This window comes from Argopecten irradians, chromosome 10 (genome assembly GCF_041381155.1).
Source record: "Argopecten irradians isolate NY chromosome 10, Ai_NY, whole genome shotgun sequence".
In the NCBI taxonomy this organism is placed as follows: domain Eukaryota; kingdom Metazoa; phylum Mollusca; class Bivalvia; order Pectinida; family Pectinidae; genus Argopecten; species Argopecten irradians.
The window spans coordinates 19,922,492-19,941,200 of record NC_091143.1 but is presented as its reverse complement, the minus strand read 5'-3'; the positions used below and the strand labels follow the sequence as shown (position 1 = coordinate 19,941,200).

The following is an 18,709-nucleotide window of genomic DNA, read 5'->3' as shown; positions in this document are numbered from 1 at the left end:
TTTATTCAAGCTCTCTGTGAAAATTAGACTCTTCGCCGAATTGAACATGTGAAAGTTAAATAGAACAGAGCAAACCTTTTGGGAAGGCATACAGCAAGAAGAAACAAAGATATGCCAGTTGTGTCAGGTAGAATGTAATATAATATATCTAATGTTACATCGTCCATGATATCATATTCCCTCAGCTGGTCTCTTATTGCTAACATGAATGTTCTAATGATGAGCTGGCGACAGCTGGATGTTTCCAGTAAACCCCGGTCAGAGGCATCACTCGTAAACACCAATTAATGACTAATCGACTTGTTGTTCTTCAATGATTACAGAGGTATGACACAACGCAGAGACCGCCAATACACACAGGAATCATTTTACCGTCATTACAAATCAAAGAATAGGAAGAATGAAAAAAATAGTTCTTAATTACAATTATGAGGATTTTAATCGATTTATTGACAAACAAACTACGTTCTCCTTTATTTTAACCTCACACAACACTTTACAGAGGTTAACAATTTTAGGGGCCGGTCGTAAATTTTAATCTTTTATTTTATTTGTAATTCACATAAAGCGGAATATTCATTGAAGCGGGTATCAGTTACGTTGTTGCCGTGCATGTCCTGTTGAATTAGCTACTGATACATCCGTATTGCTTTGTTGTTGACTACAGACGCGTGATTTATACAATTTCAAAATGAACAGATTATATGCGATGTCATAGATGTTGCCCGAAATAGCCGTCAATTAGGGGACCCTGGTCGCAAACATTGTTTTACTGTTTGTCGGTGTTTAACTGGTGCATGCAGTTGAGCATTTATACCTTTGTTGAGTTTTTGACGTTTTAAATGATCCTGACACAAAATGTCCTGATTATGTAACTAAACAGATTGTTGATAACGTTGAGTCATCTGTGTCATAACATAATCGGAATAATTTGGTATTAAAACAATTGTAAATAACAACTCCGCCGTCAAAAAGATATGAAGACCAGAAGATAAGTGATGACTAACAGGTCGGTGACCCATTCCGCAGTATGATATACATGGACTCATTCGAGATGTGAAAATTGTCTAAGAACTGAGTTTGCCTCCATTCCTTATAGGGAAAAGCCTTGATAATCCCTTATCAGCAGGTACCTATATTTTCCCTTTTATTCATCAATCAAAACGTTTTTAATGATAACAATAGCCCGATAATACAACATTATGATCGTAAAATTGTATTTTCATCATTCTGTACGATATGAATCTACCAATCTAGATTTATAATAAATGTTTTTGATTTTCATATTGCTCGTTTACATTTGTGTAATATAAGATATATGGAAAATCAGGTGTAACGCCATCCCAGATTTGATGTCCCTTTTGACATCTTCCAGTAGATAATTTACTTGGAAATATACGGTAACACATGTCACCGTTTTAATTAACTTTGGCTAACATAGAGAAGTAAGCTACTCGAGCCTGACTAACAGTAGTAACGTTTAAATTTAACACGGCTAGCAACATATTGCAGGGTCAATTATTCCTGCGTTAAAACACTTTTCAATTTAATTACACGTATATCATGTTGCAAATATAGGTACATATATGTATACGTAGCCCCTAATAACCTTGGATTGTGCGTTAATGTATTAGCTAGTATATAGTGCGCTGCACTTACAAAGAGAGTCTTGGATAAATGTCTTGTCTATTTTCAGTATTCGTTAAAAGACAACGACATTATCTACTTATTATGTACAGTATTTTTCTCACCAGGAAGGTATATTGAACCCAATTTTCTTGTTTCTATGCTACTTTATATCGACAATGGTAAGTGGCAAATTGAAGAATTTAATATAATTAAGCCTTTGGAGGGACCTAGCGTAATCGTCTGTCTTAGCATTGCACGACAACCCGGACCACAAAGAGAAATCTTAAGTGGTATTCACAAAGGTCGACTTAAACTTCTAAATTGGATTGTATTCTAAGTTAAATGCTGCGGCGCTCAATCAAACGCCAAAACGACAAAGACGGCTTTATTTATCTTAGAGACGTTTGCGGTATTTCTAGCATGTCTTCAAATTGAAATTGGAAACAATTGTAAAAAGCAATAAGACAAAATAGATAAATGACTCGCGAATGAAATAAGAAGAAGGATGTAGCCCTACTTTCGTGTTTTTATGTTCGAGATCAATCAGATCCTGATGTATATATGCAGTCTGACTGAAAGCTTGCACGTAACCAGAAACGGAAAGGGAACCTAATCAAAGCTGTATGTTCAAGTCAACAAGACGACTTCAGAGTCAATACGATCACTTGAAGTTGTACTCATTCAGTCTATACTCAACCACAATTCCATTTCACGACGACCCGGAGTCCTGTTTTTCATACCGAACGAAATACGAAATTCTTCACCGCCTTATATTTTTAAAGATTTATTTTTACAAGTTCTATTTACAAGTGTCTCTAAATGAAATTGTTAGCGGTGGATAAAGTTACCCGATTTCTATTTCCTACGAAACGCATGCAGGATCATAAGATGATTAATAAGGGCATTGTATATACTAAACCATAACCCGACAGCCATCGAATGCTTATACACATGTTTTTTTTTATATAAGTTAACCCTCAGAGTCAGGGGAGTCAGAAAAATTTTCATCCCTTCACGATCTGATCATTGTCTGAATATTATCTTTTTTTTCATTCTGTAGTATTTTAGCTATGTCGGTCGACATGACTTCTTCATTGATTAAACCCTTTAATGTTGGCTTTATATATTGTGTATTTACTATCGTATTACATCATAACTTGCGTGTAGAGCGGGGTTTTCACGTGGTTTAACAGTGGGGGCTAAGATTTCCATTAAATCTGGCGTCGTTCTGGGTGACGCGCGTGCAGCATTGATAATACACCGTATCTACCATGGATTAGACAGCCTCCGTAAATACAGACTGTGGTAATGAGGATGGATCTACCATAGAGGCTTCCTCCTTTGATACTGCAAGGTCGTTCTGACGAGGATGAACGATTGCCGTATATATTGCATTTACGTGTGCATGCATGCTTAGACTGATCCTGTGTATAGCAATTCAAAAGGATCTTCGAATGAATATAATGCCGGCAACTTCTGAGGCAGTGAAATCTTTACTGTTAACTGCAAATTAAACAGTTAAACATATCAATTGTCGATCGGTTACAGACTAGGAAGTTTTTTCTCCAAACGATGTGCCTCAAAACGATCTAGGAATATTCTTTTGTTTCATAGAAATGTTTGAGTGTTAATTCATTTACACTGATTACGATATCCATAAGCATTCAGCATTCCTCAATCAAACTCTTACACAAAGATCTAAACATGAAGCCCGAACCCTGGCAAAGTTACATCGTCATGGCCAGTAAATCAAATGTACATTTCGTTACTCGTCGAGAACTTTTACCGATTGGAAAGGTCATGTACAATAAAGTTATTTAATTGTCTGCATGGGTAATTCCTTTAACAGAACATTCATCTACATTTGTCTAGAAATAAAAAAAAAATCAAAATTTAAAGCCATTTTGCATGAAGTGAAAATAGATATTTGTGACGTAAAGCTGTTCGTAGAATAAGACATAAATACGGTAATATAGTATGTCTCGTGGGAGTTTTCCTATTTCCGCCTACACTGTATGTCATACAATAACTCATAGCTGAACACAGAAGTAGTTTAATATGTGTTGTTTTTGTAAGTAATCAGTTAATTTTACTCTTGAACTACACATATCTACATCAATGAACACGAACAGAATCGCCTTCTCCGTCTTTGCATGTATCGCCTTTTGAGTAGGTATTGAATGTGACTTCAACATTTTGTGGACGAATTAAATCTACGTCTTTTCTTCTTAACAAAGTATGGCATTACGCTCACAAGAACAAAAAATACCTTCCCAATGGATAGCGCATTAACAATAGTACGATAGCAAAACATTATATAGGAAACGATACTTGCAAAATTATATTTGACTACAACACCGCTCGCCGAAATATGGTCTCATCTAAAAAGTGCACGTTCACATTACTTACATCTCAAGTGTTTCATAGGAAGTGGAAATATACCGAAAATGCGTCGTGTGATAACATGGTAGGGCCTACAAGTGTAGGTGTAGACATAATATATGATCAAACACTTCACTATAGAACCATATATCCCCAGGGTAAGGAGATTGTTCTGTAAATATCTCACTGCATGTTGTACACACATTCCCGTCCCACAGAACAACGATACCAGTGATGGGTAGGTCGGAATGCAACAATGTAACGCAAATAACAATGGAGCAACAACCGTTTACGATTCCCCTGTCCATCACCAGTCTTGTCATCCTATTGACATCCGAACCTTCTACACACGCATCACTGCACCTTCTTGGCCTTTTCTTCAAGCCTCAGTAGAGGATGTATTGAAGATATAGAGAAACGTGATACCTACTGTGACCGGTAATGATATTGGCCATATTCTCATTAGTCTGTAATTGGTTCAGCAGATTCATGCTGTGTTCACCTACAACGATTGATGCCTCTTCTCTATTTCGCCGAGAATACCGCCTTTAATTTGAATGTGGTCTTTCGATATCCTCAAATAGAAAAACAGTTCCGGCGACCTCCCAAGAGTCAATATTATACCGGATTCTGAAATTGTTCTGGATATTTCAACAACTGGACATGGAATTCACATATATTGATGCACAACTCAAACATAAACTTTGTTAGTGGTAGCAGCTTTATGTTCATAATGGGATTTCAATGAACTAGCACATGCCAATAGATCCGAAACACAATTGGTTGCGATGAAACAAGAGAGGAGCTGACAACAAAACACATTAACGTGGAAACAAAGCCAGGGCAATATAAATTTGTACGGTAACTCTGCACGATACCAAATGAAGTTAATCTCTCCGAGACATGACATCTTGGGATACTTAGCATGTTGTAATAAGTTAACTTTTTATCCGTTTCCATACGAGGAACATTCTGGATTAGCTTGATGACTTTAAAATGACATTTTATACCACTACTGACATACTTTATAAATAAGATGATATATGCACCTGGTTGTACGTCAAAACTACCACTTGATTGAAACAGTTACTTTAAGATAGTCTAGATATACAATTGAATATTGGAGTAAATTCGAATATTAATTTACTTCTCTTTGCATACATACAGCGATGTACGTAATGTTTTGACTTTTTCCTTCACTACCCTACGGAAAAGATAGCAAGGAAACTATGATAAGTATGAAAAGGCCAGTTTATTCAATATTATATTTCACTGAAATCTAGAATGTAGTTCTGTGTTTGGCTTTTTTAAAGAAATAGCTGTGTATATAAACATTTTGTTTTTCATTTTGGATTAAATTTATATCCTTTCTCATTATTCTTGTCAACAATTATCCTAAGATCGTAACCAAGCGCAACAGCTTTGTACTTGTTCAACAAACAATAAATCCCGTTGTCAATCGGAAACAGCATTTCAAGGTATTCACACTTCATTACAGATCAACAGTTAAGATAGCGAGAAGTTCTCAGATCGCGCTCCCTGTTTTTGTTTCCGATAAGTGACGACACACTCGGAACTCTTTTATGGTATCCCATTGTCTTATCCAAATGACATTAGTGTCTATGTTTCGGCCATATATGCTGTGGTTATGTGACGGTGTAGTGTCATTGCTAACGGTCAGTAGAACAGGCTATTTCTGCGATCGCATTGTGCTTACATACATGTACTAGCTGTCTCTTGTGTTACATTTATCAACATATATATAATGGTTGGACATAAATAATAGTTTAGCATGTATATCTGTCAGTTTAGAAAATAAATCGACCGACAATATTGGAACAATTTCAAATATAGTATAATATAGCATAGAATAAAATCGCAAATTATCATACTCATATTACCGTTTAGAAATGTTCAATATATAATATCCTAACCAGGACTTGAAGAATGTAGCAGTATCATTTTGTATGACTAGCGTATTGGATGTATTGCCAATTTGATCCATTACCCGTTTACTACAAGCCCGGAAAATACCGAAGTCTAAGCGAGGTCTTTGAAAACCAAACGCCGGAGAGGATCAATTACTCGAGTATCCTTATATGGAAGAGAACCTTTTTGAATGTCACCTTCTGCATGTGAATGCCATTTAAACCTTTACAAAGGAGATAATTAGTAGTTATTTGTACTAATGAAGCAGACTCGAACATAAGGAATCCCGGGTTTAATGATTACGCTGCTGTCAACTGTCCACAAGCTTGAAACATTCCAAAACCATGCCAGTTGATGTAACTGTAGCTTCTGAGAAAGGCCATATGGATTCTGTTCACTTGTCAAGCTCGATGTTGGCATTATTTCTTCCTATTAGACATCTTTCAAATTAAAATGAAGAAGTTCTGATTTCTCGTTGAGTAATCACCTCATGAAAATTCACAGTCGGTGAAAATTAGTCACTGGCATCGCCGGCCCGGGTTTAATGAGGGTTATTGAACAAATGACGCCAAGAAGAGTTTTGTTAAAAGTATTAGTGGCGTAGCTTGACCTCAATATACCCTTGACTTAGACAAGAGAAATAGCCAATTTTACCACAACGGATGCCAAACTATGTAGGAATTTAGTGTTGTGATCCTGTTTCTAAGAATCTATCATCATGTATGTACGTTATCTACCTAAATACAACATATATCATGCTAAATTATAGAACCACACAATTCTGGTTAAGCTAAGAAGGCATTACGCCAACACGTCCAGTTGACGTGCTTTGATTAATCCAATAGCATGCACAACTAAACTAGGTTTCCTAATTTGAATAGTAAAATCAAATTTAGAATCGCAATCCGAAACCATGGAAGCGCAGAGAAATCGCTGACTAACTGCCGTTAAAAGTATGGAGTATCCGTGATTAAATCGGTACCTTTGTTAGGTGTTTTATTCCTTCAAAGAGTTATGAAATTCAATTACAGCTCATTGGTACTTGGCACGCATGCTGCACGAGAGCATAACTGTCAATGTATTCATCTAGTTTCAGCCATATTATATGTGGACGTGTCACTTTAAAAGAGCTGCCATTAAATCGGAAATATCAAGACACTAAGTGTTGAGACTCATAGTCATGTCGAGATGGAAATTATACAAAGTGATCTTCGTAAGATAATAACACCGGATTTGCGAACGAAATAATTGCATGATTGATCTACTCACAGCGTCTTTCGTATTCATATACCATTGTATATATTACAATTGGAGCGTAGGTGACTAGAAACCATCGCAATTCCAAATACATTCCGAACCAATTCTGTAACAAAATCGGATCTATATTGAACATGAACATAAACAAACATTAAGTAAAATAAATACAAATTAACTGATTTTGTATTTAGTCCAATACATCAACACAAGGACACAACCTCTACAAATATATGATTTCATAACATGTATTATTTATATTATTTCCAAATGCAGTTGTTTAGATGACGAAATTAGATATTTCAAATGCGTAAATACACTATAGCTGAGTGCACGGAATCGGTTTAGGCTCACATAGGTACAAAGTATATTTTCAAGAATATGAACATATATTATCTGGCGGTAGTCACAAAAATTATCTAGGGGTGTTCACCTAAATATCATGTGGATCGTGTCGTCAGTATTTAAACAGTGGATTTGTTACCTAGATTGATAAGCATAACCAGTGGCAGAATACGGATGGAGCTCCATTATGGCCAGTAGTTCCTGTAAGATAGATATGATGAATTAACAGTGGTATTGCTGTTGTCGGTATAATATGACTCAAAATGTACCTCAATCAAATTTACGATAGCTAGCATTATGCAATAGAATCCAAAGCAAATGTAAGGTAGCTCAAAATGTACTATATATCAGAAAGGGGTTACATTACCATTACAAACACATTTTCTATAGCGATTCCGTAATATGCAACGCCCGTGGTATAATTATGATAAGAAATTCAATCAAAATTGCCTGCAGATATGGAGCATTTATGAATTGCTATTGGTATCTGGATTGTTCGTGTAATCAAATACAGTGTTCACATTTACGCGTTCTCGTAATGTTTACTAATTGAATCTTGTCTATCGGTGTTACATAAATATGAAACTCATCTCTATTGGAATAAGACGCGAGCAATTTATAACGGAACTGCTTTGTTACCATGGCAAAATAACCGCAATTCTAAGTTGTTATCAGGACTTTGATAATGTTTGAAGATAATCTAATAAAAGTTTTAAATTATCAACAATCACAATAGTAGTTTGATAGTCGAGATGTGCTGTCGACGTTGAAGCCGTAAATAAATAAAAACCCACTTCCATTATGACTCGAAGAGTACGATATTGCGCACGTAGGTTCATTCCTACTACAAAATGATTATGTAGAATTAAATGGCAAATCATTAGATAATTGTTCTGTTTGAAAAATTGGTCAGCTAATATGCAATAATTTTACTATTGACGTCATAAAGGTAATAATATGACGAATAAGAACGTGTTTTAAAAGGAAAAATCTGGTGGAAGTTTCTTTTCATAACCATACCGGAACCTCAACGATCAAGTAACGTACATGTATTTTTCGAATGCTATAAAATGATGCATTTGAAAAAATTAAATCTTATCGTTTGTATGAAATTCGACATAAAGAAAGTATTGTCACAATCAACAATTGATAATTTGAGTCAACAGTCAATATGCAAAATCTTAAAACATATTTAAAACGAAATTGAAATAATAGATAATGACATCGTGATTTTAAATGAAATGCACTTTTTGTCGTTTAATATGCTATAAAACGGCAATTCACTTTAATTTTACTATAAAACTTTGAATGTGTCTGTAAAGAGAATGTCGACTGGTTTAAACCGAAATCAATATGTTTTAGAATCTTTCTAGCGGTAGCACCGTGAGAACAGCACTAATCCGAATTTTTATCACTCTCCATTTCCTAAACTAGAAGGTATGAACGTAGAACATTGACCTTTTGATCATTTTCCTTAAAAAAATCCAGCTGGAGTCTACCATTACAGTAGGATTAGTCCCTTAGGTTTTCATTTAAAAAATCACTCCTATTATTCTGTGTTTTTGAGAATTAAAGGCTCATTATCAGTTGGATAAACGAAAGCTTCAAAGTTATTTTTCGTAATTCAAGTTAAGACCCACCACTCCAATGAACGGTGCAGTGACACCAGCTCGTCAGACTCAAGTACAATGTACAATGTAGTACTATTGGTCTGAGAATTACTGTAAACCAACTTTATTCTCGCGAAAAACATTAGTGTTGCGTTTTGACGATTAAATTTAACGATGATCATGACAATCCACTTTTTAATTACCTCTATTTAACACATTTAAGTGGATATATTATTATTTTTTTTTGCTATTTATTTAAAATAAGTTGTTGTATAGTACATTGCTTTGTTTTGATGACGTTTTCTATCTTGATAGATATTCAAATAAAAATCAGCATCCATGTCAAATATACTTTATTTCATAGCTGTATTCTAGGAAAGGACATTTTAATTTACAATATTCAAATAGGAATATTCACACTGATGTAAGTTTTTTTCCGGTACATATACAATGTAAACAACGTAGACTTTTTAATATGACACAATTCAATATTTTTTGTATGAAGAAAATTAATCTATAGCTACACATAGAGGAAATATCCAGAGATGTTTAACGTGGACCACCAGCGTCAAATATACATTAATGTGTCTGTTTCAGCTAGAATTAATGAAACAATAATGAACAAAGTAAAGTATGAATAATTGTATGGATAAAATATAACAGTTTATTATGAAGGACAAATATTCATATCATTCGTAAGCTCGGAAATGCCCATTCAAGCGTAATCAGTTGCAGCTAACTAAGGTACCCTGGGATAACCATTACCGTTACTTCCTTGTGTGGAGCTGAAGACCAACCCAAAGAATTGCCGATTGTGAAATTAATGGGAGAAATAAATCATGGCTGAAACACTCCTCTGAACAAGACACCGCGACGAATAACACTTAACATGCACGTAACAAATATACGTGCATCCGGGGAATCGATGACACGTGCTAGCGTTCTGCCTCGTTAATTATCGCGAGAGTTCTGGTAAGGGAAATAACTGTTGGGAACAATGACCTACTACTTTTTTGTCAATTTCATCAGTATAAAAAGTGACTTTTTCTGAACTACTACACCCCCAGGAAATGACTGTCACTGATTTTTACCGTTGGTTTTTCATGGATTTATTGCCATCCTCATCATGGAATGCGGATTACCATACTTGGTGACACTATTCTGATTGAGTTACAGTAAAGGAAAATAAAGGATGACACTTCACTATGGTACCATACAATAGAGGTGTCGCTGGGATTAGAACTAACAGATGAGGATGGGATGCGACAGACTATTTTGTCTACTGCGTATTCATAAAATATGCAAACGATCCTACGCAATACCGGATCTTTTTTAATTTATTTGCCGACATACTCTAAAAAACTATCGGATCTGTTCCAAAATTGCGTATCGCTTCTGACTTCGGTAGTATGGTAATGTTCTTTATAGCTCGCGCAGTACAGCCGTGTATCCGAAGAATTGGATATTTTGAAGTAATATAAATCATCATCATGCCACTCCGAAGAAATATTGAAGGGCTTCTCGATTTGTCTGTAAGCATGATTTCCACAGATATGTGCTTACAAATATTCAGAAATCACTTCGGTTATAACCGAATATGAAAGAGGCACAAACTTGAAACATAAAGATATTTTATTTATGGAAGGAGACGGGAAACAAATTACTCGCAATTTAAATAATTTTATACGATACGCAGTGCACGAAAGAATAGTCTGAATATAAAAGACACGGATTCGCTATAGCAAGGCGGTGTCACATGTCAGAATGCGCGAAAAACATGTCAACGTAGCGCTTGTTTAAGTGCTTCGAGATCGCAACAGTTACATCATAATTCATTTCCGTTACTCTTTAATGATATTGAGTATTCATTTGTGTTTATTTTATAACGGCAATTCGTATTAAAATGAAGATAGGTTTGCGTTCCCCAAAAGACATTTCGAGAGTAGTAGCTCGCATTAAAATGCGGGCGAAAACCCCTATATCCCGTTTATCGATGCATCAGCGTTTTAGCGAGTAAATATATGGTGTAATTCGATGGTACGGATCCATTTGGAATTGTTATTCCCTGTATCAAATGTTACAAAATCAGAAACAATGTGAAACCAGCATATCATAAAAAGTTCGCAGTTCGTATAAGTTGTCATTAATAACCAATTTTAGCCTGCCGTCACACCCTCCATCATATGCAACAATATTACATAAAGCCACATATTACAATTTTAACGTCAATGAATATTTGTTAAATGGTCGTATAAGTTTCCCAAGAAGTTTCAATCGATTGATAAATTGCGTGAACTTGCAGTTCTACACTTAATCAAATGCGCACGCGTATACCATGTTATAATAATGCTGATCAGTAAATAGGTCGCGCGATATGCACGTGGCAGCTTGTACACGATTTGATGTCATCAACGCGTGAAGGCTCTGTGATTTATTGCTTGTAGTACAAGAGGTTTTGAAATAAAGTCATGTGTAGAATTTGATTAAATAAATCACAGTGGCCGTTTATTTGTTATTGTTGTTGCTTTAAGCACCAACAAGATAAAACAGGCTAATGACACAAGGAGATATTTTTAAAGTATCTGCTCTGTTTCCTCTTTAGTTTAAAAAAAGTGTTTTCTAGGAAAATAAAAATACCTTTGTATCATGTATTGATGTTGTGGCCTAATCTGAACCAACCATGTTAGCATCATCGATTAAAAGATCATATCCCTATCCTCGTACTGCCTGCTGGGAATAAGAATATGAACAGTGGGTAAAGCAATAAACTACTTCACTAATATACTTAAAGTGTAACTCCAGTGCAATTTTTTTTTCAAAATCTTCACAATGTTTGCGTCTGTCTGATTATTATGTCGAAAACTGCATGAAAATCGGTCACGCAAGTTGAAAGCGGCTTTTATACCTGTCCCATAGTTATCGTTCATGAACTGACCTACACAAACGGCAAACAAACAATACAGTGTTCGCTCGCTTGTTGATGGTCCACATCCGTTATCTATATCCAAATAGCGTGACCAGCGTTGTGGGCGTTAACCGTGCTACTCACACCAAGGTGTCCCTTGTTCCGGAATGATTTACGAATGCTATCTATTAACATGGTTCCGTGCAAATAAGAGGTACTCCTGGTCTCTGGGAGTACGGGTAGCAGGGTACGAATATTTTATTCAACATGTTTATTTCTGGCATTTCGGAAATACGCTGATTTTGTATTGAAGCTTGACTGATTGAGAAAGAAGATCATATGTGAACACTAATTGAACCTATCTGGTTTTAATCAACGCGTATTATCTTTTTTTCATTTTTTTTTTTTTTTTTTTTTTGCAATTTACATTAATTTCTCCTTTACCACAGTTTAATTATTCAAACCTGTCGTTTTGCATTTTGGTGTTCCTAAGTGCACTAAGAACACTTCTCTAATAAGGGATTCACATTTGGTTGCAATTGGTTACGACATATACGCCTCAGACATCAGCTGTTGTGTTCTGCAAAAGCCTACCAATGATGCTACGACCGATATCGTTTAAATTATCACAGATGTAAACAACGAAATTAAACCACAAAAGCAAAAACTTAGTACGAAAAAAAACTCTATCGATAACTAAACAGCCAAATAACTGTATGTGAAACATCCGTGTGCATTAGTCTGTTAATCATTAGCCTAAGCCTTTTGTTTTGTACCGATAATGTTTCGTATTTTATACATGAAATTACTTGAGATTTTCTAAATATTGTATATGGCAACATAGAAAAAGACAGAGGTACTAGCAATGATATTCATAAATACTTTGTATTGCATTTATCAAACAATAAGAAGCATATGGTGCTTAATGGTATATAAAAAAACCTAATAAGTAATTGTGAAAATAGTAGCCGTCTTATTTGTAGGGCCATTCCCCTTTTATTCCACGTATCAAATGTAAGTAATTTTTTAAAGAAAAAAACAGCATGATTATCATTATTTAAAAAAAATGTTTACATCTACTGCGCCTAACATGAGTATGTTTTCCTAATCAAAGTACATCATTCTTTTGCTGGATTTCCATTGGTCTAATAACCTCTATCCGACATGTTGGTCGTGAGGTGAGATAATTGCCGTGTCAGAAGTCTTGAAGACTAGAACAATCGTAGACAGAATATTAAATGACTTGGGAATAGCTGAGAGCATGGACTGTGATAACGCACGACCTTATCTGGTGTGGAGGCTGAGATAAAATGTATAGTACGTTTGCGCCAAGGTGTGCAATGTATCACCGTATACCTACCATATCAATATCAGGGAAACCAGATTACCTTAGGCTTGTTTGATTAGTAGATATCATACACGGACACAGTATCAAAGAGCAGGTCGCCTTATGTGGATCGGGGGAAAAGTGCTGAACAGATTGGGATATATGAATAATATAGAATATTTCTTGTCTTAAATTGACTCCATCTTTGAAAGATGATAAAATTAAAGAAAAACTGAAGTGAAGCTTATGACATGGAATCGAAAGACAATACTCAACGCCCATGTACGGCTTAAATAACAAGTTATCCCTATGTAATGTAAATAATCATTCTAAAATTAAAAAAAAAAATCCTCAATTTCACTTTTAGAAATTATTCCTTTCCATCATCCTTAACCTAAATATCAGGTTATTCCGTTAAAGTGCACCACTATATGCCAATAAATGCTGCATACACGATTTATTGCATACGAAGAATAGAAAATTCAACAAAGCTTCGCGATAACGAAAGAGCACACAGGAGAAGCGTTGATCAATAAGCATAACACGGATTGCTATAACTAACACTTTTTTGTCTTTCAGCACAAGCAGCTTTTTCTCCTATGGTACCTCTTACTGATAAGACCAAAGTAAATCATTACAAGTAGAAAAAAAACTTAATTACAACCACAAGCCAAGAAAAAAGATCATCATTAATATTTCACGTTTTCAGATGTTAAATGTACTTTAATAGTCGATTATGTTATACTGCAGTGTAGATCGTGGGGGTTGGTAAAAAAAAACTCTGCGACAAGGCAACACCGAAGTTATTTTAGTTCTGTGTCACTGATGTATATATATAAGGTCATGACAACTCCAGGTGGCACCTGGTCGTAATACGGAGACGTTCTCAGGGACCGACAGGAGGGGACAGGGAACACTCATTTGATTGATAACTAGAGAGTTTCAGAAGATATTACTTTTTTTCTTTAGGTAGATAGTGCCACTGAGTTGGCGTTGGGTTCGTTTATGTGATTAGAGGGATTTCTATAAATTAGGGGCATTGTTTATGTCATATTTACTGTAAGTAACTAACAATACTTCGCGCTATGGTAATGTTCAACACATTCACGAAAACATGTACTCTTACTGACAACCATGTATTCTAAATTAATCCACGAAAAATACCAATAATTAATTCGCGAAACAGTTTAATTCACATTCTAGCTCTCTTCCGAATTACGCAAAAATGTATATCTCGAAAATCAAATGGTTTCCAGTATTTACCAGTGAATCGTAGATACAAAACAAGCGCATCATCTACGTATTTACTAATATTACGGTTTCTCGACGTCTAGATGATAGCTACTGAATTAAATCAGACGATGATAAAATCTGATTACTTACCTCTCTACATTAATCCGTTATGTACAGCACGTAACAATTTATATATGATTTCTTATTACAGGAAATAACATCAATTTAAAGAAAATAACTGAAATAGTGTGGGTCTTAATAGACACCTTGGATTATTATTCTTTCCGATGGCATTTGACCAAAACCATTACCGTTAATGATTTGTATTCCTACGCAGACTGGACCCTGTCACCACCAGTTACACTGATTCGTCTGTGAATACCCTCACGAACAGTCGTCTTTTTATTACAGGAAACGATAACACCGTTGGTTTAACAATATAATGGATGTTCTCGGCTACAGGCGGCAGTCGTGATTACATAAGGGACCAATGTAAGCGTGAATGAAGAAATATATTACTTCATCTGGCAAAATTTTAACGGGGCGCTTAGTGGTCGGCGGATGTACAATGTGATCCGGATTAAGCTGCAAATGACAATATGTTTATTAAACTTCCGTTTATATAAAAATATAATTCGACTAAAATCGATTGGCGATGAAAGAAGTTAAGGTCTCAAATTGTTAACATGTTGAAAAACTGAATAAAAATGAAGTTGATTACAAATGTACTAACGCAGACCATGCATTGCTGTAATACAACCATTAGTCGTGTTTGATGTTTGTTCATACACAAGGTAAAGTAATGCTGTTACCAGAGCTATACATGGAAGTCGCGAAGAAACATGCAAAGATATTTTAAGTGGTCGTTATAAAATAGAATACATATTTCCCTTTGGTCAAGATTCTGAATTTGTCCATGGATGCTTGTAACAAGGATAGGATGATTGTCAATGTCCCATTATATTCCACTAATATTCATGTAAAACCGCATCACTATAAGCGCTACAGGGTTCAATGCATCCATATTACTATGAACATCACAACGTTGTTTGCAGGCCTATGTAATATTGTACTCGTAAATCGGAAGATAAAAATATAGATACCATACTAATTCATGACCGCAATATACCAAGTGCTCAGCTTCTAAGGTTGTAGCATAGCTATTCACCATATCTCTTCTATATCGGGTGACGTAACATGATTGAAGTTTAAGCACTGTTTTAGACATCACGCCAAAACTGAAAAAAGAGAGACTTTGCTATCACCAGAAGGATAGCGTTTAACGAGGTAACTGTAGCCAAGTAATGTAGATGGTACTTTGTAAAGGTGAACAAATTTCCAAAACATTATACAATGTCAACATTGAACAGTAGATCTAACACAGATATCACCACTCCCAGTGATATTCTCCACAGACTAACAACCATGGATTCAATACTCATTCATGATTCCACGGAAGTAAGTAATGAACTCCTAAATTCTTCATATTGATGGGAAGCTTTATTGAGAAAATTACACCAGATATAAATAATTTAGTAGGTTACGTCAATACGTCTGCTATTAAGAATACCACACATATGCTGTATTATCTTGTATGCCATTCATCAATGCCTCGACTTGAGGTTCTGTCTTTATTATCTGTAACACTATATCTTAATTTTCACTCTACATTGATCATATTCATATTCCATATAATCTTATTCTGTTAACTTTGAATTTCAAGTTCGGAAATTCGAAACTGGTACTACCAATGAACTGATACTTCAATCAGGTAATTCAGATCCATACACCGTCCTGTTCCTGTTCTGGTATATTTGTATTTAAGGTATTACAAAGATGAAGCAATGTTTGTGAAAGCATATATTATTTACTTTAACAATATCAATAGCAGATACTTGCGTTACTCTTAAAACATTTCACGTCATATCCTACACTTTCCAAAGAGTTTAAACTCAAAACAAATGATATTTTCTTCATTATGTTATTTTGCTTTACATATAACCAACAAAATGCAAAACGGCTAATATCTTTTGGTGATTATATGTTGTCAATTTTGATATCAGATACAAAACTTTGATAGCATATTTCAACTTTAACATAATTTTATGTCACTTCAAAAGATGTGTGCTTACTATTTATACTTATATTTTTTTTTCTATTTGACAACAGGACATCATAAAAGATCGTGGCGACAATCGTCCCACACGCCGAAACTGCGAGGTTTGAGCATCAAAAATTCTCTATTTTCACTTATTTTCTCAATTACTCGCACAAGCTTCCGCTTTTACGACCCTGTGCACGCTGTTTTACTACTTCCGGTTTAATCGTATCACTCACACAATTTTCCTTTAATTATTTATTCTTTCTTGGTAGTATTCTTGTAAATGACATTTACTGTCAAACCTAACCTACATATAGCTCTTTTTGTGATAGTGTGTAGAAAGGATCAAATGTAACAGTGGAGTCAGTCCATGACCTGACATCATTTCTGCCATTGTTTTGTACATTTTTCCGAATTCGTCATGGCGCCTCTAAATCCCATAGGAGTTAAAAGTAAATTGCCTGTAGTGTAGCAGTTCGCTTGTACCATAGTAAAACTACCCCATTCGCTAGATAAATCTATGCGACATGTACTTCCTATTGTTCAAGAATTGCATTTGTTAGAATAGAGCATTTACCAATGTCGCTTCAACACCCACAAATGGAGCACTTTAACTCTACAAATATATAACTTCACCCATTCTCCTAAACACCGGATTCCATGGTTTCGTGGCCTTTTGGGGTGTACGTTATAAGTATTTAAACCGCCGAGAGACGTTCAAATACTTTGTTATATGATTCTATAGATTTTGGTTTTATCAAATTAGAAAACAAGATCGTTTGTCTTATAAATCTTTTATGCGTGAATACAAAACACAGTTAAATGAAAACACATATTCTATTAATTTAAAAGCTTTTACGAGCGACATTGTTGTAATACTTGAGATAAAGATAACAGAGGTATTTCCGTGACGAAATGTAAGTGTGTAAGACTCGGTAGATGTACTTTACAATCTACCAGTAGTGCATGTACATTAACTATAGTCACACTCCATTCTTATGTAATGCTGAAGACAAAACGTTAAACCAAATATCGATGGAAAAAGTAGTGCATGTCACTCATGTCTAGCAGTGGGTCCGATGAATAAACATTATATGTAAATTATTAATGTGAAATATCGAGAAAACATAACAGAGCACATAAAATTTGTAAATGCCATATTTATTTAATTTGTACGTAGTTTATGCATTGATATTGATTAACTGAATAGTATCATATTTAAACAAAATGTTTTTTTATTTATGCCTATTTAGATAAAAGTACATTCTTGGAAAGATTATCTGTTTTGCAGACTTTTTATGAGTATGACAAAACCAGAATGTGGTACCACAGGAAATATTAGAAACGAAAAAGAGTAGTATCTGCAGTATATCAGTACTGCCGTCTACAATTCGGCCATTTAAAGTGACAACATGAGTCGATTCATAACGTTCTTTTTCCTGGTTCCTGCACTTCAACAGCCATGAACGTAATATCTTGATAATGAATATGTTCATTGAGTTTTTGAAATTAGAGTAACTTATTATTTCTGTGTAGCAGGTATCTATATGTATCAGGACCCTCTGGGATGCATCTGATAGTACTCCATAGATGTAACATTATAAACGATGCAACGATCATCTATCACAAGAAGACATCACACAGATATAACTTATTATCATACCTTACAGGCACACACATCGACAATGACCTTCGCATTTGGTTGGACATTCAACATGATACAGTTAAACTAAAACACGGCGAAGTTTGGCATGATCGATTGACCAATTCATTATGATACCTGCTTTAGTTGGTGGCAATATCAGTTAATTTCGAGTTAGACAACGGATAATATAAACTTACATCATATCGTCATCAGATTATGTTATCAAATAAGTTATTGCTGCTAAATTGTATTTAAACGACCCTTGCAGTTTAGTTGTTATGATAATATAGTGTTGGTTTAAAATGAATAAATATATAATTAATTGTTGAAATTGAACAAATTAGTCAAG

General features: G+C 35.0%; 1 protein-coding gene across 3 annotated transcripts in view; it reads left to right on the top strand.

The window, feature by feature from the left end:
• Positions 1-18,709, top strand: part of LOC138333348 (peroxidasin homolog) — a 118,486-nt gene that overhangs the window by 40,044 nt on the left and 59,733 nt on the right. For 2 of the 3 annotated variants that reach the window (XM_069281678.1, XM_069281677.1), the window contains exon 3: positions 16,784-16,834. The exons of the other annotated variant lie outside the window; for it this stretch is intronic. In XM_069281678.1, coding sequence (XP_069137779.1) covers positions 16,784-16,834 — 51 coding nt within the window. The remainder of the gene's footprint in view (positions 1-16,783; positions 16,835-18,709) is intronic. 3 annotated transcript variants of the gene reach the window in all.